Here is a 24,782-nt window from a genome sequence, read left to right on the forward strand (position 1 = left end):
CTTTTCAGTAACTGCCTTGTGATTTTATGGATTTGGGCTATGCATTTAGTTATCAGATGGCACAAGCCATAAAGCCATTTTAAAACTTTAGATAATAAATAAGATAATATTTTTATTTCTATAATTTTGAAAGTTTAAATAAAATCTATGCAAATTACTGATATGAAAATAAATGTATATTTTATTTTTGATATTGTAACATTTTTATCTTGTGAAAGTAACTGAGTATGTTTTCCTTTGAAGGTACAATCAATGGCTTCAGATTGGCTTCCAAGGTCCCATAATGTCTCATTATCTAAAAAAAGAAAGAAAAAAAAAAGAAAGGAAAATGTTTTAAACAAAACCAACTGAATAATTATACATACATTCAACATTAACATATAGTCCTTCAAACAACATCTGTATTCTTTCTTGCACAGATTAGTTGGATATTATAGACAGTTGTGAGCATCAATGTCTGCACAGGTAAAAAATTAAATAAAATAATAATTAAGTATTAAAGAAATTAATACCTTTTTTCAGTGAGAATGAATTCAATCGATCAAAACTGACAGTAAAAAAAAAAAACATTTAAAATGTTACATTGATACAAGAATCCTGACAAAAATGCAACGTGGTTTCCACCAAAATACTAAGCAGCACAACTGTTTTTAACTGTGAAAATAATAAGAAATAGTTCTTGAGCAGCAAATCAGCAAAGTAGAACGATTTCTGAAGGATCATGTGGCACAGTGAAGACTGGAATAATGACTGATGAAAATTCAGCTTTGCAATGTAGGAATAAATTAAACAACTGAAAATAAAATAAATCATTATAAACTGATTAAAATAATGCACAATAATATTATTTTATATTTAATAATATTTGAATCAAATAAAAGCAGTCTTTTATCAAAAACATCAAATACTCTTACAAAACCTAAACTTAAAAAACAATAATGATAGATTGATATGATATATTTTAATATATATATGTGTGTGTATATATATATATTAGTGGTGGGCCGTTATCGGCGCGAGACTCTTATCGGGCGATAAAAAAAAATGTCGCCGTTAATCTATTCTCAAAGTTATGAGCAAGCTATGATGACTTTTGAGGCCAGCCTAAAAAGATGATCAGGACAGTTGACGGGCCACTGCTGCGCATCGTCACGAAAGCTAATCTTTTTCACGCCTTTTTAAGCCGTACCGGTTGTCGATTTAAACATTAAAGCATTCAAACACAAGACGCGGAAAAGCTGAACAGAGTAGCGCGTTCGGTGCGCACGAGAGAGAGATCGAGAGCCGCGTATCACGGACAGCGACACTGAACCGAGCTCTCTTCTGCCAAGTTCTCCTCAAAGTCCCTCCTGCACCTGAACGAACAAATATAAATCGCAGTTTGAACAAACAAAAATATGTTAAAGAGCCCAATTCAGTACTTGCAGCGTTCTGGTGTTCAGGGCTCACGCACAGAAAGGCGTCTCAAAACATTTGAACATCGAATTTGCTTATTTTTGCTCTTGTGACAAATACTTCTCTTAAAGGGACCGCGCCTAATTTAGCTACTGGCTGCTGTAATGTTAATCCAAGAAAATGAAAATCACTCACTGCTCTTGACTACTTTGAAGTTTTAACAGTAAAACCAAAAATTATTCAGACACCAGATATAATTTTTGATATATATAGCAAAACTGTAATAATGTGAGAAATGTTGAAGGTGTCTGAATAAATGTAGGTTTGATTGTATATTTCATTTTTACATTCAAGACTATCCAGTGCTATTTTACATTTAATTATTTGGTTTCTGTACCTTGACACCTACAAACTTGAAAAAAACTTAAACATTGTGTAAATAGCACAAATAAATAAAAATGAACTAACATACAAATTAAACAATTTAAAACAGGGCCCACTGGTACAACCTTCACCGGGGCCCCGCTGACCCCCAGCTATGGCCCTGCTCACGCCTGTTTCACACATACTCCGTCTGCAGTGCGTATGCACTCCGTGTGCATTATGTATGTGGTGCAGCACAGACTCGATGTTCTAATGCACCACCTAGCTTGATAAACCCCCTCTCAAAGACTTTATATTTGTCAATTTTATTTGGGTAACACACATATTCTGAATGCCATCGGCAGAATTCGAATTAGCCATTTTAATCTAGATTACTCTAGATTAATTTCAAAATCACAGTGAGATTAATCTAGATTAAAAAAATTAATCTATGCCCACCTCTAATATATATATATATATATATATATATATATATATATATATATATATATATATACTGTATATAAACAACAGTTTTCTGGATTCAAGTTGGGTAGCAGGCCTCAAGGTTACATCTCAGACTTGATGAAGGTATCTTTGTAAACACGATGTTATGCAATCATTTGGATCTGTTTTTTTTTATGCATTCCTACCTCATTTTCCATGTAAATGCAGCTTTTTTTTTATTTGACACAGAATGGCTGAGGCCCAGCCTCCACTGGGGCATTACACAAACTCTGGCCCATTCACAAAAGCAGTTTCATGAAGCTGAACTAACACCAAGTTAATGTGTGTCCTGGCTTATGTAAGAGGAGGGTCTGAGTTGAGTTAGAACTGAAGCACTTGTGGCTGACTGCTTTTCAGCAGCACCTGGTTAATGAGTTTGAGGAAGGAAAGGGGGGTGTCCACGTTTAGAAGTTCATCTAGAGACAATCTGGAAGTGAAAGATAGGAGCAGAGCCAAGCACTCGGCTGCAAAGGACAGAAACATATATTGCATAAAAACGGTAGGAAACATTCCTTAGGAATAAGTTGTTTTGAACTGTAAAAACTGAGTAACTACTGATTTCAGATACTTTTGATGGATATATTACATATATCATATATATTGTTGTGCCACTTAATGGTGGACTGTGTAATGCAGTTTAAGGGAGGGTCTTGTAAGTCATAAATTTGTAAATCCAGAGCAATTTCATTCTCAGTTTGCATGGTTTCCCATGCATCCTTCACAATGTCATTCACAAAGGCTTCAGTGTTGGTTGCAAGGGGTCAAACAGAGCACAATAAACAGAGTTGACTGTACTAGGCTAACAGTGAGCTACTGTACATCTCACTAATAATCAACAACCCATTTTTGATGGTCTGTTTAACTAAATGATCCAACCAGCTCAAATGTGCTTCAGAAAAAAAAGGTCTCCATTGATGACATACATAGACTACACGAATGCATAGGATGCAGGAGAAAAGCTGAGGTTCACTAAGGCAGGCTTTAACTAGATCATGACAGAAAACATTTGACATAACCTGCACCTATTTATTTTTAAATCTTTGTAAGCAGCACTTTAAGTGGCCCAAAAGAGGTGCCGGTACTCTTATAGGCAAAAACTCATTTTTTTGATGATTCCCCTCATCCCCTGAGGTAACAACAACTATATTGAAGGGCTTTTATATACAGCAGTCAACAGGCAACCTTAAAAATAAATCATTTTATTAGTTTTTGGATTTGCTTGAGCTAGAAAGAGCTACTGAACATAAATAAAATGTGCAAAAGGATTTTGAAAAAATACCCTTAGAAAGAGCTACTGCATTCAAACTTCTACCCTCAAATGATTCGCGAACAAGCTCCGAACTCCCGAACTGACTCAAATGAATCACACTACGAACTCCCGAACTGATTAAAATAATTTGTGATCCCCAAACTGACTCAAATTATTCGTGAACCCGCACTCCCGAACTGACTCAAATGGTTCGCGAACCCGCTACGAACTCCCGAACTGATTCAAATGATTCGCGTTCCCCAAACGATTTGAGAACCCGCTTTGAACTCCTGAACTGACTCAAATGATTCGCAAACCCGCTTTGAACTCCTGAACTGATTCAAATGATTCACGAACCCTATACGAACTCTCGAATTGATTCAAATGATTTGCGATCAGTTTGCGATCCCCAAACTGACTCAATGATTCGCGAACCCGCTCCGAACTCCCGAACTGATTCAAATGATTTGCGATCACCAAACTGACTTAAATGATTCGCGAACTGTGATGGTGGGGTGACGGAAAGTGTGGAAACAGATGCGAGTTAAACGGTTTTAATGGAATGAGATGACAAACAAACACAAGGGAACAATGAGGCTGAGAAGACGACACTCCAAGGTGGTGGTGAGGAGGTGAGGAAACCGGATGATGATGGCGTGTAGGCAGCAGGAGAGGATGGCACAGGAACTACGGGTAATAGAGCCAAAGGTAAGTGTCTGTAGCTGAGTGGAAGTGCGTAGAGTGGATGAGGTCCTGGGGAAACACAGACATCCAAACGCAGACAACAATGAAGCTAACAAACAAGGTCCACCACGACATATAGCCTAACAATGATCTCACAAACACAAGATGTGAGACAAGCCAATATATAGGGGATGAGTAATGAGTGAAACTGACTCAAATGATTCGCGAACCCGCTACGAACTCCCGAACTGACTCAAATGATTCGCGAACCCGCTCCGATTTCTCAAACTGATTCAAATGATCCACGAAACTGCTCCGAACTGACTCAAATGATTCGCGATCCCGCTCCGAACTCCCAAACTGGTTCAAATGATTCACGCACGTTCCATACTCCGAACTAGGAAGAATTAGGAAGCGTTCATTCATTGTGAGGGGCGCTCTGAAAAGTGGCAGTGACGCCAAAGGATTAAAACCTCTATTAAAACAGATGTCCAAATGAACGGTGGTATGCTCAAGAGCTATATTTGGAAGTGGCGGTACTGAGTACAGGTGCCTACCGGCCCACTTAAAGCACTGTTTGTAAGCTTCCTTATCCACTTGTTATGTCATACTTGATCCATCCAGTAATAATGCATGGACTTTAGACTTGTATTAAGATACACTACCAGTCAAAAGTTTAGACACACCTACTCATTATTTTATATTAAGATTTTTCATATATTATTATTAAAGTAAAACATACCCAAAACTATAAAACACAAATGGAATTATGCAGCCATAACTGCAGTCTAATCAGTCTTTTATTTTATCTTCCACATGTCTAAGTTACTATACTTTGTCTAGATTCTCTACCAACCAAGTGTGTCCAGACCTTTGACTGCTATGTAAGAGTTAACCAGTAATGCATTCCAGTCCAGATTAGAGCGGATTCTTGCACTTGAATTTAAGTTTCAAATCAGGGTTATTTCAGTTCGAGTATTCTTTCCTGTTAAAAGAAGAATTGTAGTTTTTCAGAAAGGTCCATTGCACTAACAATCTTTAGTTTAAAAGGATTGCTCACTTAAAAATGAGAATCCTGTCATCATTTACTCACTTTATTGTTATTTCAGACTTGTCATGTCTTTCTTTCTTCTGCAGAACTCAAAAGGCGATATTTTTGGGAAAGTTTCAACCGTTTTTAAATCACACAATGAAGGTAAATTGGGAAAAAGAAATCTAATCATAAATGTTTCTACGCAATTTTATTTATTTATTAATTTATTTACAATGGGAAAATGTGGGTCCCATGGCCAAACCATTTGAGAAGCACTATAGTGCATATAATTGTTATGGTAATAAAATAATTCAACAAATAAGAATTCATATTTTTTATCAGGGTGGGGGGAAACAGGAAATTAAATTCAGTGGTCAGAAGGAGGTGGCCAGTGTATAGTATATAAGTCATTTCAACACATTACAGTAAAATGTATAGGACAAGTATGCATGGCACCAGATGGGCTGGGGGTGGAGAGGCAAACAAACATACAAATATCTGTTTCACTCTATTGCTCAGAGACATCTACTGGGGATGGGGGCGAGATGAACGACTTATGCCTGTAACCACAGATATGACACACCTGTATGCATATCACCTGCTCTTGCCATATATGGCCCTAAATGAATGAACACAGATAGAGATAAAAGTGCAAGGGTTGTAAAGTAGAGAAAGCTCCACCACTGGCTGTGAACCAGCAGAACCTTTACCTGGCTGCTTCCTTCTCGATTCCACCGGTGGCAGGTGAGCTCCTCTTACTCTCGCTCTTACCGTTGCAGAAAAATACCTTTAACATTGACGGTTAAAGTGATTCATTAGCCAAGTATACTGTAAAAGTTGAACCTGTAAAAGAAGAAAAAAGGAAAACCCAGTTGCATATTTAGTACCTAATATAGCAGTGCTTTTTATTTGAACATTGTTCAGTGGTTATGCCTAAACATTTAGCATGAATCACTATTATTAATTAAACTAAATCATCTGTAGCAAAAAAAAATTGAAATGACAAAAATGCCCTAGCTATTAGAATTATGGTTATCAAAAGTGCTCATGTTCTGCCTTTTATCTGTTATCTAACATTAAATATATTCTGACCGTCTCTTCTAGGATATAATACCCTTCGCTTTATATCATTGGTATACAGTGTGTTTGGCAATAACAAAATCTGTATGGTGTTTAAGCTGGCTTGCTGTTATTCATTCTGAATGAATCTCAGTGGTGACTAAAACATCCATTAATGGCTTTATCTTTGAATGACTTGACAACATGCTATTTTTCTATATTGCATTGTACATTATAAGCTTGCATTGCATAATCTGATCTCCTCATATGCTTTGGACTGAAACAGAAGGTTGGATTGGTCATGGTGGGCAGTTTACAGGAAGAATATTAATCAAGGTTATAAGGAAAAAAGGTGGAGATGAGATATGTTCTGTACACAGCACTGTCAGGCCTAATCAAACACATGGTGGTTAAATAAAAACTCTGCACACTTTGCTGTTTGCTCTGACACTCTGCATCTAGTAATTCTGGAGGGCATCATTTGTGATTATGCCATTGTAACTGTAACAGCATAGTGAAGCCTGTAAGTCATTATTGCACTAACAACGTAACTTCTAGTTAGGAAATAGGAACCTTTGCACTTACAAAGGTGACTTAACTGGTGACTTAAAGGTCAGCGCAATCTGCTCGCACTAGAGACAGTAATACAACAACCTAATAAAACCCAACCATCATATCAAACAAGAGAGATTGAGTCCTCTGTATTATCAGACCATATCAACATCTATGCTGCAAGGTACAAGGCAAACAAAAAAAGATGTTGATAAGGAAGCTCATAAATTTGGGATTTGCAAACAGAAAATAATCCTCTAGGGCGTATGTAGATCTAGATATATATATTTAGGATGTGTATACTGTATCTGTGTGTATTGATCGCTGTTCGTGATCTGACATTTTGCTTGGCTACTTATAAATAAAATATCTTTAGTGAAATTAATTTGATGTGAGAAGATATTTTTTATAAGTTTTGTACTACTTTTTTTTTTTTTTGCTTTGTATCCTGCCGTCTTGACCAGGTCTCCCTGGATGAAGAGATTATGATTTCTAAAGGGGTTCTTCCTGGTTGTAGGATAAATAAAATTAATACAAATAAATAAAATAAACCACAATTTGAGGATGAATGCATGTCACACTGACTGAAATATGTCATTAAGTTACCATAATATGTCAGCGCTATTGTCAGATGCGATGGCCCTACATGATTTGATTGAAACTTCCTGCTTAATTTGTTAAAAACAATACCACAGATGGATGATAGTAACCAAGCAATAGCAAGTTTCTTAAATCAGTGTACGTGAGGATCCGGACGTGAGTGTAGAAAGGATGTGGTTGGTATTTCAATGTGAGAAGCCATAGTTTTGAAACAGAGACACTGTTTCTCACTAGCCACATAGCCTGCAGCATATTTAAACAGATAGGTGGTTTGCACACAACAAAGTAAACAAAATATAATCAAAATATAATCCAATTTTTATAGTCCCCTATTATAAACCATGTTCAACTTCCTTTAGAACATAATAGTTTGTTACGTGAGCAAATGTAGAGAATATTCATATAATATATTATTATAAAAGTGTATCAGTAATGCAATGAAAGTTATGGCTAAATTATTTAATTAAATCTGTACTGATTAAATGTATCTAATCAATAGCCAGTTCAGTGCAAAAATATGAAATGTTCTGTCTTTTTTTTTCAGTAAAATATCTAAACATCCATTAAACGAGACCAAATAATTTGAGATTCGAACTTGCATAATATAGTTAGTCTTGTTTTCAGATATAATATCTTGAATTAGTGATTAAAAACAAATAAATATCTTGCAAAATTCATATTTAAGATTGCATTTAGGAAGATGTTTACATTTTGATATTCTTTTCAGAACAATTAAGCACCTTTTTAGATAACTAGAATAAATCTTGAATTTAGCTTTTTTGCTTGTAGATTAAATGCAATAATAGAACTAAACTTTTTAGAAAAAGTTAAACAAAAACGTATTCCCTGAAATGGCACATTGCATGATTTTCCTTTTAATTGAATTAACCATGTTTTAAGGATGTTTATATGGAAAATACGACAGACATTCTGGTTAAGCAAACATTTATTTGCAGCTTGAACTCTGTGCTCAGTGCAGTAGATAAAGTGAAGGATTGTGGGGCTTGATCATCACCTGACATCTCAGCCACACTTAATATAACTGCTCTGGATATGGAGGCGTAGCATTTTTACCACACGTTAGCAACATATATTTGACATGAGGCTTTCACTTCCTTTACCAGTGATGGCTGACTATCTTTCTTCCATAAGCGTTCAAACTTTTTTTTTTTAGTTTTAGTGTCTGGGTTTACTATTGCATAAACTGAAGTGCGCTACTCTTATTTAGGCTGCACCCTCTTTTGCACTTAACACTAAGAAAGCCTATCATGAAGGAAATCATTAAACAATATATTAAAGGAACAGTTCACGCAGTTTCATGTTCCACAGTTTTATACCGTTTATAGTGACCATGGCTTTCAAAGTCCAAAAACAACGTCCAAAGTCTTCAGAAGCCATATTATAGCTTCATTGGAAGAACAGATTTAATTATTAGTTAAAAAAGTCATGATTAACCGGAAATCTTCCATTTAATTATTAGTTTATGTGCTGCAATATCAAATATGCCATGTTTAGAGAAAAATAACTGCCTTTAGGTTTAGGGTGACATGAAGGTGAGTAAATAATAAGTCATGGCCTAGAGGTTAGAGAGTTTGACTCTTAACCCTAAGTTTGTGAGTTTGAGTCTCAGTCTTAAGGCACTAAACCCCAAACTGTTCCCTGGGTGTGGCAGCATAAATAGCTGCCTATGGGTGTGTGTTCGCAGTGTGTGTTTGTGTGTGTGTGCACAGAGCAGCAGTTCTCAGTATGAGTCACCATACTTGGCTGCATTTCATCTCGCTTATTTCTCTTTGTTAAACAGTGAGGTCAGATGAAGGATAAAGTGTAGATTTCAGAAAAAAAGGGATCCTTAAAAAGCAATAAAAACATTTGTTTGCTTGTCATTGTGTACTGGAAAGCAAAATGAAATGCACAAATACAGTTTTGAGAAGCTCATGCACAGGACATGTGTGCTTTGTAATTCTAAGAAAACGATCTAGATCACTGAACTCAAGTAATTTCTTTCCAACCCTCCCTCGTTCTCTCGTCCAGGCATTTTCTGAGACGTAAGCTGGCACCATGCCACAGGATGTCAAGACCGATGTTCCCAAAGTCCTTGATAAAACCACACCAGGACTTCAGGTGTGGAGAGTGGAGGTAAGTAGGAAGGATACTACTTCAAATCAGTGCATTCAACATCTGAGATACTGACATCTTTAGCAAATAACTAAACTGGCTTCTTTTTAAATTACTGGTTAGAACATGGAGCTCGTGCCTTGTCCACCTAAAACATATGGACAGTTTTTTGAAGGAGACAGCTATGTAATACTCTACGTAAGTATCAGCACTTAGTGTCCTAATCGACTCAAGTGCATTTAACCTGACAAAAACTAACCGATAAAGGAAAACATTTCATTTTCAGACTCACAAGACCAGCAACAACTACACCTATGACCTCCATTATTGGCTGGGCAATGCCACCTCCCAGGATGAGCAGGGAGCAGCAGCGATATACACCACGCAGATGGATGAACACCTAGGGGGCGCTGCTGTGCAGCATCGTGAAACCCAGGGTCACGAGAGCGCCACTTTCCAAGGATACTTTAAACAGGGCATCATGTAAGCCATCTCCTGACTGATTGGGTTACCTTGAATGAATCTATAAACCAAATGAACCAAAACATATAAAGGTCACATATGTTATCACATATATTTTAGGACCATTAGGATACTTTGCTAATAAATAAATAAAACTAAAAATAATTCTGCATAAAAAGATATTACTAAAGATATTAACAGTATATTTTTAAATCTCCATACATTAAAGGATTACCATTTAAAAAGTATGTATGTTACATTACAATAACGAGGATGTGCACAATGCACATATTTTCCTTTAAAGGGGTCATATGACATTGCTAAAAAGAACATTATTTGGTGTAATGCAATGTGTTTATGCAGTTTAAGGTAAAAAAAAAAACACATTACTGTTGATCCTCTATGCCCCACCTTTCTGAAACGTGTCAATTTTTTACAAAGCTCATTGCTCTGAAAACTGAGGTTTGCTCTGATTGGCCAGTTATCCAGTACGTCGTGATTGGCTGAATACCTCAAATGTGTGACAGAAATGTTACGCCCCTTAACATACTGTGATGCCGTCTCCCGGCGCGACGAGACAAAACCAGTAAAACCCATTATAAACGAGGCATTTGTTGCATCCAATGGGGACATAATTACTGGTTATAATGACTTAAACTGTCTTTTTACACATTGCCTTGCATATCGCGCTGTGTAAACATAAAACCATGTCTGTATTTGTGATCAGCAAAACGACGAACAACAAGCGATACTCTACTCATTTGAAACATCAATGGCAAGTTCTTTAAATATGTAAACGTACTTGCATCATATGACCGCTTTAATCATAATTTCCACCACTGAGCCTCTTTATTTTAAGAAGCTGTGAGGAAGCACATGACTTATGATAATGCGTCACTTAGTCACAAAGTTAAAAATGTGGAAGTTTACTAAAACAGATTTCTTCATTTCATTTGACTAAAAATGGTACAGTTTGAGTGAGTAAACATGAGTTCCAATTGATAACAATGTTAATCTTTTTATTCCAGATACAAAAAAGGTGGAGTCGCATCTGGGATGAAACAAGTGGAGACAAACACATACAACATTCGCAGACTGCTGCATGTTAAGGGAAATAAGCATGTGGTTGCAGGAGAGGTATTAATAGCTCTACCCACAATAAAGAAATTCAAACCCACTATAACACGACCAGAGGTGTAAAACCCCTACGACATTTGACTTCTCCTTTTATTCATGGCAACAACACAAAAAACAACTACCCACAACAAGCTAGGGCTGTGCAAAAAATCGAATGCGATTTTCATGCGCATCTCATCAGTAAAGATGCTCCTGTAAGTAGAAGTACATCTCCAGCATGTGCGTTCAGATCAGGGTTGCCAGGTTTTCACAACAAATCCTTCCCCGTTGCTGCTCAAAACTAGTCCCAAACTAGCGTTTCCAGGAGGTTCCCCAATAAAAATTGCTTCCCGGGGTTAAAATATAATTTTTTTGTCAGGGTTGCCTTGGTAAAATTCGCATTTTAGGGGCTAAATATCACGTTATTGGTATTGGGGTTGCTTCGAACCGCGGACATGAAAAACAATCGCAGACTTGGCAACACTGGTTCAGGTGGAGCGGCAGTTACTACACAGAGCCATAGTCTACTGACAACTAACACAAAATCGTTTTCAAAATCGACAAAGAATCGCCTGCGATTTTAACATCGATTTTGTGTAGAGTGAATTACGGCTCTGTGTAGTAAATGCCAACCAGTGTTTCCAAGTCTGTGGTTGTTTTTCATGTCAGCGGGTCGAAGTGACCCCAATACCAATAACGTGATATTTAGCCCCTAAAATGCGAATTTTACCAAGGCAACCCTGCCAAAAAACCTATATTTTAACCCCGGGAAGCTATTTTTATCAGGGAACCTCCTGGAAACGTGATTGGGTTAGTTTTGAAATGCAACTGGGCAGGATTTGTTGTGAAAACCTGGCAACCCTGATCTGAACGCACATGCTGGAGATATTCTTCTAATAACAGGAGCGTCTTTACTGATGAGATGTGCATGAAAATCGCATTCGATTTTTTGCACAGCCCTACAACAAGCCTGATTAAAAATCACCAGTCCATACACAGCCAGCGATAACATGTGAGGCCCAGATGGGTTAAGTACGGGTTCCATGGTTACTGTGTGGGCATGGGCTTTGACTGGGTGAAATCAGCGGTTCCCTTGTAGGTTTTTTAGTATGAGTCCCACATAGGAAGCCCATATGAGCTGATTACATGGGCCCCATAAGGGACAGGCATGGGCCAACTGGGCATGGGTTTGAACTGAGAACACATATATGGGTCCTGCATAGCATATTTATGGTCCAAGTGGGCATGTGTTTGAACTGGGAATGCATATATGGGTCCTGCATAGAATTTTATGGGCCAAGTGGCCATGGGTGTGAACTAGGAACACATATATGGGTCCTGCATGGCATATTTATGGGACAAGTGGCCATGGGTTTGAACTGGATACAGCATATATGGGTCCTGTATGGGATATTTATGGGCTGAGTGGGGATAGCCAGATGGATTTGATCTGGGAACGCATATATGGGTCCTGCATGGCATATTTATGTTCTAAGTTGGGTTTGAACTGGGAACACATGGGTCCTGCATGGCAGAGGCGCAAAGTAACTAGGCCTATTGAGTTATGTAATTACTTACTGTACAATTGTTTGTAACTTTTAGTAACTCTAAATGTAGGCTAATCAAGCATGTTGAGATTGAGTAATTGTAACTCAATACATTTCAAGTCATGCTAGTAATCAAAGAACACACATTGCATACATGTAGCTCTTTTGCCAAAACAATCCATCAGTCATTTTTGTTAGTCATGCAGAAAATGAAAAATGTAACTTCCCAAAAATGTAAAAAAACCCATCAAAATAGGTCAAAGTTTACACTGTTGAATTATGCTGATTAGTGGACACTCAGAAAGGTTGCAGGCCTACCGTAACACTTCAAATAATAGTCCAGTCCCAGATGCCTGTCCCTTGGGGCAGAAAAACATATTTTAGACAACTAGGGATGCTTGATATTATCATCTGATATTGGCTTTAAAATTCAATATTGATAAATATCATTATCGGTTTAAAGATCCTTACACTTTAAACTACTTTAAACTTTGGAGTGGTGTTGGCGCAGTGGATATGACGCATGCCTTTGAATCTCTCTGTGCGCAGGTGGAAATGAGCTGGAACAGCTTTAATCAAGGTGATGTGTTCCTGCTGGACCTTGGGAGCCTGCTCATTCAGTGGAATGGGCCCAAGAGTAACCGAATGGAGAGGTTAAGGGTAATTGATTTGCAATCCAAAGACAACCCTATTCAGTAACATAAACACATTGTTGATGCTAAGGGGTTTATATTCTCACATCTGCACTGTAAGTTCACTAAAGGCTTTGGTTTTCATAGGGAATGAACCTAGCAAAGGACATTCGTGATCGAGAGAGGGGTGGTCGAGCACAAGTGACTGTAGTGGAAGGAGATGATGAGAAATCTTCAGAGGAAGCTATGAAATTGATGATTCAGGCACTGGGAGAGAGAAAACAGATCAAAGATGCCATCCCAGATAATATTGTGGATGAGAAACTCAAGACTGCCATTAAACTCTTTCAGTGAGTAATAGTTTTAACTACAAATGAAAGCATGTGTTGAAAATGATGTATTCAAGCTAAAACGAGTATCTTGTGTGAAAAGTATTTCAGATGCTCAGGGTAACCTTGTAGTGCAGGAGGTGGCAGTGAAACCTCTCACACAAGACCTGCTGAAAACTGAGGTATGAATAACCATGACAGCTGATGCAAACTAAACACAGAAGCATAAAAAAATTATGTGTAAAGGCTACAGTGATAGCATAAGCCCCTAATGATATATAGTGTCAAGTGTCACCATATGTCAAAGTGCACAGGTGCATTTCATTGAGTCAGCATCAGCACAATGTGTACACCTACATAGTGGATGCCTGTTAAGATAAGAAAGAACTATAAGGAACACAGTCTTGCAGTTTGATTTGGTTATGTGATTGTGATGCAAATATGACAGAATATAGTATAAAAAGTCTTCATGAAATGCTGTTGCTTTACAACTGCTTATGTAGTCGAACATTATTTCAAGACAAAAAGGAAGTTCGATGAGAGAAATTAATTAATTAGGAAATTGATTGGATTGTGAAAAGTGAAAGCTAAATTAAAATATGGAGCTGAATAGTTGGAGGAAATAGGCTGAAGAGCAAGAGAAGCTTCTGACTTTAATTATAAAAGTTGTTTCAGACATATTTTGATCAAAGTTAATGAAAACATTTATAGCATGCATCCATGAACTGTCAATGAATTGTGCACCAAGACCAAGAACATACATATAAACTAAATGAAAATCTTGTGAAAAAGACAAATTATTGATTTGAAATGGAGAAGAGGAACAAAACGGGCACCCACAACGAAGGCAAGCAAGTTCCATGTATGATGGCTAATCAAATGCTAAACGAGTGTGTAATCCTCATTGTGATCTAAAAGATGCATGGCTGTTCTTACAAACACTCGCAAAAACAAAAATGCAGTGTCTATAAAAGGACTCACCACTTCTGCACAAACATTTCTTAGCTGAAAAGGAAGAGAAACTAAAACGGACACTTTAAAAGTAGAAAAAATGTTAACTGACGTAATTCCTGTGACAGGACTGCTATCTGCTGGATCAAGGCGGAATAAAGATCTTTATCTGGAAGGGCAAAAAGGCATCAAAAACTGAGAGAGCAGAATCTCTGAAGAAAGCAGAGGTGAGTCTTACACCAACAAAACACTAATCAAAGTGTGCTTTTCACAAGGGAGCTCATTCACCAACTGCGTATTTAAAAGTATTTGTGAGTAAAACCCATGTGAATACAATCATTGATTATTAAATAATTGATCATACAAGGCCTCAAAAGTCAAGTCTTTAAGTCACTATTTTGGAGGACAAAAATTATCTGGTATAGATTGTGGATTTCCCAAAAAATAGCATCAAACCCATTTTTGGCCATTTGTATACAATTATCACTGAATAATGCCCAATATTTCTAAACTAAAAGTGTATTGCACCAAATGTTAATTTAATCACATATCAAATTCTTGCTAAAGAAACACTTCATCATCTCACTTTATGTTTTATTGTTCTAGGCCTACATAAAGGCAAAAGGATATCCTTCATCAACCTATGTAGAGACAGTAAGTGAAGGAGCAGAATCATCAGTGTTCAAGCAACTCTTTCAGAAGTGGACAGAAAAGGGACAGACAGTTGGATTGGGCTCCACTCACAGTCCAGGAAAAATAGGTGAACATTGTTAACTAATGTTAAGAAAGCATGTGTAAAAACAAGAGTCCAGGAGATGAAAAAAGAATCCATCTTTAGTCTTATAACTGCAAACACAGTCATGAACATTGGCAGTGGTGGACTAAAATGCCATGCAAGGATTCGAATAAGTGAATATGGGAATTGAACCTTTGATCTTTTGCAATGCTAACACAATGCTACACACAATACCATTGAGCCACAGGAACCCATGATTCTGACTCTACTATGTTATAATTTCTGCTTTCTGTAGCCAAGGTTGAGCAAATTAAGTTTGACGCCACCTCAATGCACGCCAGACCTGACTTGGCTGCACAGCAGAAAATGGTGGATGATGGGTCGGGCGAAGCTGAGGTCAGTGAAATGACCTTTGATGAAATTACAATTACCTTTCATTCATTTCCATGAAAACAAACTCATTACATGAGTTTGTTCATCCCTCAGGTATGGAGGATAGAGGACAATGAGCTTGTCCCTGTGGAGAGGAAGTGGCTTGGCCACTTCTACGGTGGGGACTGTTACCTCATTCTCTACAAATATGAAGTCAACAGCAAACTACACTACATTCTGTACATGTGGCAAGTAAGTGTCTCTTCCTTCCCCATTTAATCATTGTACATTTTAACTTAATCCTATACAAAGAAGATTCCTCTAATGTTTTTTAAAGAAGTCTTGCTCACCAAGGCTGCACTTATTTGATCAAAAATACAGTAAAAATAATACAGTAAAACAGAAACATTGTGAGATATTATTAAAATTTAATTAATTTCTGTGATCTAAAAGCTGAAGTTGACTCCAGTCTTCAGTTTCACATGCTTTTATAGTTAAAAATTACAATTAAATGATACAAATTTCTTTGAATTAAACATTTTAATTCCACTTTCCTACATTACATTTGGAATTCTGTATCCTATTTTAAATTCAATTCAAAGTCAGGAATTTAATCGTTATTTAAAAGGCATTCTCAGTTCAATTCTGAATACTGATGGCATTTTAGGGCCGCCATGCAAGCACAGCGGAGCTGACAGCCTCTGCATATCAGGCTGTGATCCTGGACCAGAAGTATAATGGGGAGCCAGTGCAGGTCCGTGTTCCTATGGGAAAGGAGCCTATGCACCTAATGGCCATATTCAAGGGCAAAATGATTGTTTATGAGGTAAGTTTGTCAGGCTGTCTCTCTCTATATAAGCAGCACTTGGTCATTTCATCTGTTATTAACCATGGCCAGACTTTGGGCTTGAGTGAGCTGCAGCCCATGGGCCCAGTCTTGTAGGGGGCTCTGCCTTTGCAGGTTTATGTTTACATTTGTTTGATTTGTTCGTTATATGCTAGTCAGAGTTCAGAAATTATAAGTCACATTTACACTGTGCACGCAAGATCTAAATGGGCCAGCTGGGGCTACAGCTTACAACTATGACCTTCGACCCCACGATCATACAGCATTAACTGGCCTTTATGATTATTTCACAAAAAAGAAGGACACAAGTATTGAATCGCGTCTGTACCAATTGGTTTGTTAAATAAAAAAGAGTTTTTATAAGATAGATATGCCTATGACAGCAGTTCCCAAATTCGTCCTGGAGGACCCCCTGTCCTGCACATTTTGTATGTCTCCCTTTTCTACATGATTGCAAGTGTACAATAAACAACAACTTACAGAGTAACTTTAAGACATAAAAATTCAGTTTTGCTGCATCAGAAAGAAAACAGAACAAACAGCAAAACCGCTGCATCTCCGAACAACAGCGTTTTGGTCCCTAAGCGTTACACGGACAGGCAAATGATTCAATCAGGCTAGTACAGTAGTTTGCAAAGTTAAATTAATCGGCTTTTTAACTGAATTGATTGTTTCTGAATTGACTCACTCATTAAGACAGTCACTTGCTGGCACCTACTGGGGGTTTTAGTTTCATATTTTTAAAAAAAGTAGCTTTTTTCATTTTTGCAATCATTTACATTACATTAAAAATCATTTACATTCTACATTAAAAAATGTTATGTAACATTTAAGCATAATCCAAATATGAGTTTTGTTGATAGTGATTTAATTTTATTGTTTTTATTCGATTGAATTTATCGACTGAACTAGATTAAAATGTTTGTAGACAAACTTTAAATTGGCTTGAAAAAAGTTGTAACTTTTTTAGAAAAGATTTAAAACCTTGCGGTCTGAAAGTTTTAAGTTTGGGGGAGGTTGGTAGGCTGTTTCTAGTCTGATTAGCATATCACTAACATTTTTATAGCATGTTTCCAACATGGTTAGCATGTTAATAGCATGATTAGCAAGTTACTAGCATGTTTCTATCATGATAAGCATGTTACTAGCATGTTGTTATCATATTAGCAAGTTACTAACTTGTTTAAATATGATCCAAGCGTTAATAACATTTAATAGCATGGTTTTATCATTTTGTTAGCATGATTAACAAGTTATTAACATGTTTCTTAAATGATAAGCATTTTTCTATAATGTTGCTACCATTATAAGCAAGTTACAAGCACGATTTTAGCATGATCAGCATGTTGTTAGCATGATTAGTTAGTTGCTAGTGTGTTGTTAGCATGATTAGCAAAATAAATAGCATATTTTGAACAATATTAGCAAATTAATAGCATGCTGCTATCATGATTCTAGCATGATTAGCATGTTGTCAGCATGATTGGCAAGTTACTAACATGTTGTTAGCATGACTGACAAGTCAATAGCATGTTATTAACCAGATTAGCAATAGCATGTTTCTAGCATGATTGTAGCATGATTAGCCTGTTACTAGGATGATGCTGAAATGTTTCTATAATGTTTAACAAGTTGGTAATGTTTTATCATAAATAAAAAAAGTTACTAGCATGTTGTTAGCATGATTAGCAATTACTAGCATGTTGTTAGCATGATAAGCATGTTACTAACATGATGCTAACATTTTTCTAGCATGATTAACATGTTACTAGCATCGTGTTAGCCTTTTTTTTTACCATGATTAATAACTTGCACATTTCTAGCAAGATAAGCATTTTCCTAGCATGTTGTTAGCATGATTAGAAAGTTACTAACATTTTTGTCATCATGTTTCTTGCATGATATGAATGTTACTATCATGTTGTTAACATTTTTATATTTGCTAATCCAGCTAAAACCAGTTGATTCAGTTAAACAAATAATAATAATAAAAAAAATAAAAATAAGACAGCCTGAACTGCTAAAAAAGTGTCCAAACCATTTTAAAACCAGCTTGGGAGACCAGTCAAAGCAGTCAATCAGCTTATGCTGGGTTTATATAGTTTGTTTATTTATTTATAGAGTTGGTAAACTTTGTTATAGCAATTGACAGCTTAGATACACCATAAGTCTTATTGTATAGAAGTTTTCACCCCCTAAATAAACATCTATGGGATTTTAGGTGGTTTTGATAGTCTGGTTTACGAAAATGAAAAAATCAGCAACCTGAGTCAGACCAAGTTTAAATATGATTTCAGAAAGCTGCCTTTTTCAAGCCAGAACCTGACATAAGGTATGACAATACATTTTATAATACTTATAAGCCAACATCTCTGTTTTTTTTTGCTCAAACTTATTTAAGGGTTTGCTCTCTCAACTGAGAGAGCACATCCTGTTTATTATATTATATTGAATATTCAGTATTACATTTAAACTTTGACTATATCCCAGACACGTTGCATATTTATTGTATTATTTATGAACCTCAAAGCATATGTTGGTCTATTTTGTGTTACTCCATAATGATGTTCTATTTGAGGGCATTTTTAGTGAAGGTATGGGGCTCAAACATAACCTCAAGCCCAGGGGCCCCCGCCCCTTAAGTCCTGCCCTAGTTATAACAACGGAAACCGAAAACACAAAAACACTTCCTGTTTTAAAAATAAATATAATTAAAATAAAATAAAAAGTACCTTCAAAGTTACAACTTTGTCTCTAGTCACTTCATAAAGGGTGCTTATTAGGAGGGTGTATATTAGTGCCTCAAAATACTAATATGCACCTTTTAAGGCTATTTAAGATACAAATGTGTACTTTTGAGGGTACTGCTTCAGTAACAAGCTAAAATATTTTTTTGCTATGAACATACCTTCATCTATACACGTTTAATTTGCAAGGACATTTTAAGTAAGCTACAAGAAAAGCGTGAAATGTGTGGCGCCTTAAAAACAATTGAGGTGGGACTGTCAAATAAGAGGCAGTAGGGGTGTTATGGAAATAATTCTGAACAGTGCTGCTAGCAATCCAGAAATGACACACCTAACCTTTAAGCCTTGTAGTGCATCCATCCACCTTCTTTGTTTTTGTGACTTTTTGTGATTGAATAACAGGAAGGAAGTTCCAGAGAAGGCTCCTCCCATTCTCAGCCGTCAGTAAGACTCTTTCATGTCCATGGAACAAATGAGTTCAACACACGTGCCACTGAGGTGCCTCCACGCTCATCTTCTCTGAACTCCAACGATGTGTTTGTGCTCAGCACAGATAAGTGCTGCTACCTGTGGTATGGCAAGGTTGGTATTTCAAATACTGACAATATCTGCCATATTTCAGATGATGTTTCCTACCTGTCTGGCATAAATACTTGCATTAAATATTACTGTGCAGGGCTGCAGTGGAGATGAGAGAGAGATGGCCAAAACGCTGGCTGACATCATCTCTAAGAGGGAGAAGCATGTTATTGCAGAGGGCCAGGAACCTGCTGACTTCTGGGTTAACCTTGGTGGAAAGTCTCAGTATGCCAGCAGCAAAAGGTACAGTAAAACTTGCACATTGTACATAAAAGAAAATTAAAAATTCAGCTGCCTTGTTGTCTAAATAGTGAATCTACATTCTAAGGACATATTCAAACTCAAATATTACCTCATAAATATTTTGAAATTATGTACATAATGTAAATAATGAATAATATTAGCACTGGGTTTAGCACTGGAGGATGCATTTCGGCACTGCTTTTTTGCAAAGGATATTTGCAATGCTGTCTACAAAGACAGTTCACAAGTTTTAGGACTATACTATAGCCTCTACATTTCGACTATTCTTAGACTTCAGGATGAGAACTCCAATATCACACCCCGGTTGTTTGAGTGCTCCAATCAGACGGGTCGCTTTATAGCGACAGAGATTACACACTTTAACCAAGATGACCTGGATGAGGATGACGTGATGTTGCTGGACATCTGGGATCAGGTGAATGTGGGGGTGGTTTTCTCTCATCGCGTTTGTTCAAATTCTTTCTGGACCACTAGAAATCACAGCACAAATATGTTCTGTCAGGTTTACCTGTGGATCGGCAAAGGTGCCAATGACACAGAGAGGCATGAAGCAGTGGTTACAGCACAGGAATATCTAAAATCCCATCCCGCAGGGCGTGATCTGGATACACCTATCCTAGTGGTGAAGCAAGGCTTTGAGCCGCCCACTTTTACAGGCTGGTTTCACGCCTGGGACCCACAAAAGTGGAGTGTAAGTAGATGACATGACAGTTTTTCAGCATGACAACTCACTTCACAAGCATTTAGCACAGGCGATAGATAAATATTTTTTATTCTCTTTCAGGGTGGGAAATCGTATGAACAGCTTAAAGCAGAACTTGGAGATGCAACTGATCTCATCAAAATTACTGTGGTAGGTTACTCATTCTTCAAAGGATAGCATGTCATTAAGCCAAGATCATGGGTTCAGTTGCATGAACTGAGAAAATCTATACTATAACTTGAATGTTCTTTAAGTTTTTTGGGAAAAAGCACCTTCTAAATGCAAAAAGTAAATGTTTAGTAACAAGTGAAAGTAAAAATGGCTTAACATCTTACACAGGATCTCACCCAGCCAACCTCAAACCAAACCAACTCAAGTAGCTCCACTCAAGGTGGTAACTTGCCCCTTCCTGTCACACAAACCTTTCCTCCAGAGAATCTGGTGAACATTCAGACAGAAGACCTGCCTGATGGAGTCGACCCCAAAAGAAAAGAGGTAAACTGATCTTCTTACACAAATCAAGCATACACAAAGCCAACATGCAATTAATCATTATGTATATATATTATACATTTAGAAAAATTCACAAATATATATATATAAAATTATATATTTGTGACATTTTCTAATTTACATACATGGTAATATCACAATTAAATATCTTAATAGCAGACTTTAATTTCTTTTTGGGGGGCAGAATTGACCTGGACATGTTTTGGGACATTTATTCATCGATAAAACTAACACACACCTCTGTCATCTATGCAGGACTATCTCTCAAATGATGATTTTAATCTGATCATGGGGATTTCTCGGATTGATTTCTATGCTCTGCCGTCCTGGAAGCAGCTGAACCTGAAGAAAGAAAAGGGCCTGTTTTAGGATGGGCACACATACATCCCTGTTCTACGAAACAGACTTCATCTCATTGCTAAACTGTATAAATGCTAATAGTGGTGTGATGCAAAAACACTACAGTCAGGATCATTTCCTTTTACAGTTTTTAGATTTACATGTTTACATGTTTAATTACTTTATTTAAATGTATTTTTTAGCAGATGCAAATTGATTTATTTGAAATCACCATATGTTATAAAGCAGAATCAATTACTTTAAAAGTATAATTTTGAACACAAAATATGGACAATATGGGAAAATGAAGTTTGCAGATCTGTCTTTTTTACACAGGATTTTGTATTAAAGCTGTTTGGTAAACTTCCAACGTAATCTTTTCTTAATGCACCTCAAGGGGAAACCTTCAAGCACTGACTAAAAGCTACTTTACATGAGTGGCTTAAGCACTACAATAAATTGTAATATATTTTAACAAAGATAAAAGTTTTTATTTGTTTGTAGCTGAGGTTAATCATCTACACTGAGTATTAATTATAAAGGACACTTCTGTATACTGTCTAATGTGTAATTTCCATTCGTATTAATCATTTACTGCATAAGAGGCACACCACCTGTCTAAAGGAAAAAGTCAATAAACCGGAAAGGCTCATTGTAATGGAAAATCTTTTGTTGCCTCTTTGCTAATTCAAATATTATACATTAACTTATGCATAAGTGTAATATGGTATTGTGTCTCTTTTTTGTCCATAAGCAAAGCATTTGCATCTCAGTCTACAAAACAGTATACGCGTTACAAAAACTGTTATCATTTATATAGCATAGAGACTAAAGTTCGAGAATTATAGTCAAACTAGGGCAGCCTTGTTAATTAGGAAAGCTGTCAGATGTTTAAGTCATGTAGTATACCCCAGCTGAGAAGAGAAAAGGCCCTTTAAAGCAGTCTAGGCAAGTTTGCTGATCTCTAAAATTTAAGCAGCAAACAACACCATCATGACTGGCCTGCTAGACCATCTGAGTTTAGGCTTATTTAAACTGTTCTTTCAGCAGGGATCGTATTAACACAAAGCAGGGCCGTATATAGGCAGTGAACGCCTACTCTGATGAAATATAATATTTGTTAAATAATTATTGGCTATTCTATTTTAGCACAATTGGAGAACTATTGTAGCATCTCAAATAACAAAAATAAATCAAATGTATTTTTGCATTATTCTTGAATTTGATTGACAGCAGTGTTAGCCAATTGTGATAAAGGCTGTTTCGGGTGTGTATGTGTGTAAGTAAATTGGTGGGTGCAGTGCTTTAAGTGGCCCAAAAGAGGCGCCAGTATTCTATTATAGCCAAAAAAAAAAAAAATTAATTTCCGTTTTTTTTTTTTTTTTGATGATTCCCCTCATCCCCTGAGGTAACAACAACTATATTGAAGGGCTTTTATATGCAGCAGTCAACAGGCAACCTTAATAATAAATCCTTTTATTAGTTTGTGGAGTTGCTTGAGCTAGAAAGAACTACTGAACATAAATAAAATGTGTAAAAGAATTTGGAAAAAATACCCTTAGAAAGAGCTACTGCACTACTGCATTCAAACTTACTCAAATGATTCGTGAACCAGCTCCGAACTCCCGAACTGACTCAAATAAATCACGCTCAGAACTCCCGAACTGATTCAAATTCGCGATCCCCAAACTGACTCAAATGATTCGCGAACCCGCTTTGAACTCCCGAACTGACTCAAATGATTCGCGAACCCGCTACGAACTCCCGAACTGATTCAAATGATTCGCGTTCCCCAAACTGACTCAAATGATTCGCGAATCCGCTTTAAACTCCCGAACTGACTCAAATGATTCGCGATCCCACACCGAACTCCCGAACTGATTCAAATGATGCGCGAACCCGCTTTGAACTCCCAAACTGACTCAAATGATTCGCGAACTCGCTTTGAACTCCCGAACTGACTCAAATGATTCACAAACCCGCTACGAACTCCCGAACTGATTCAAATGATTTGCGAACCCTATACGAACTCCCGAATTGATTCAAATGATTTGCCATTCCCAAACTGACTCAAATGATTCGCGAACCCGCTCCGAACTCCCAAACTGTCTCATATGATTCGCGAACCCGCTCCGATTTCTCGAACTGATTCAAATGATCCGCGAAGCTGCTCCGAACTCCCGAACTGACTCAAATGATTCGCGATCCCGCTCCGAACTCCCAAACTGGTTGAAATGATTCACACTCCATACTCCGAACTAGGAAGAATTAGGAAGCGTGCATTGTGAGGGGCGCTCTGAAAAGCGGCAATGAAGGCAAAGGATTAAAACCTCTATTAAAACAGATGTCCAAATGAACGCACTGGTATGCTAAAAGCACGTTCTGGACGCAAGGAGAGGTGGTGGTACGCTCAAGAGCTATATTTGGAAGTGGCGGTACCTGTGCATACTGGCCCACTTAAAGCACTGGGTGGGTGTTCAAGTGCTGGTCATATAATTAGAATATCATCAAAAAGTTTATTTATTTCACTAACAAAAAGTGAAACTTGTGTATTATATTCATTCATTACACACAGACTGATTGACTGACACCAGCGATTAACTGCACGTTTCCTAATTTTAGGCCTATTCATTTAAATAACGACTTAACAAATAGCCTAATAATAATAATAATAAAAATAAAACATAATAATAATTATAAAATACCTTTATACACTTTAGTTAGGCCTATATAATTTGGCATTTTCAATTAATGTAGGCCTGTTACTTTATTCTGATTATTAGTGATAGAAATATTAAGTTATTATTATATTAATATTACAATTAATTTGCATCGCAATTATTTCATAGCGCATAACCGCGTAACTGACGCGCTGCAAGGATGATAAATATTATTAGCTTACTCCTAACTAACGTTTTTAAAATGGGCTTTCAAAACAGGTTTATAATACAGTGAATTATAGGCCTTTAAATAAAAGTATTAACACTGCAATCATCAATCATCAATGAAAAAGTAAATAATACATTATATGTATATAGATTTTTTTTTTACACTAGCCTATGTTCAGGCAACTAGAAAAAAATTTAAA

The 24,782-nt window shown here is 36.8% G+C and overlaps 1 protein-coding gene across 1 annotated transcript; it reads left to right on the forward strand.

Annotated features, from left to right (window-relative positions):
* Positions 1-5,822: 5,822 nt before the first annotated feature.
* On the forward strand, positions 5,823-22,417 carry vil1 (villin 1). The gene is made up of 20 exons (XM_052606733.1): positions 5,823-5,975; positions 9,474-9,578; positions 9,681-9,755; positions 9,844-10,040; positions 11,048-11,156; positions 13,232-13,342; positions 13,462-13,664; positions 13,747-13,825; positions 14,723-14,821; positions 15,201-15,354; positions 15,626-15,726; positions 15,817-15,954; positions 16,370-16,528; positions 19,699-19,878; positions 19,973-20,118; positions 20,410-20,554; positions 20,642-20,830; positions 20,924-20,992; positions 21,182-21,337; positions 21,611-22,417. Exons 2-20 carry the CDS (start codon positions 9,501-9,503, stop codon positions 21,722-21,724), a joined length of 2,502 nt encoding a protein of 833 aa, XP_052462693.1. The 5' UTR covers positions 5,823-5,975; positions 9,474-9,500; the 3' UTR covers positions 21,725-22,417.
* The last annotated feature ends 2,365 nt before the right edge of the window (positions 22,418-24,782 follow it).

The sequence above is a fragment of the Carassius gibelio genome, chromosome A9 (assembly GCF_023724105.1).
Source record: "Carassius gibelio isolate Cgi1373 ecotype wild population from Czech Republic chromosome A9, carGib1.2-hapl.c, whole genome shotgun sequence".
In the NCBI taxonomy this organism is placed as follows: domain Eukaryota; kingdom Metazoa; phylum Chordata; class Actinopteri; order Cypriniformes; family Cyprinidae; genus Carassius; species Carassius gibelio.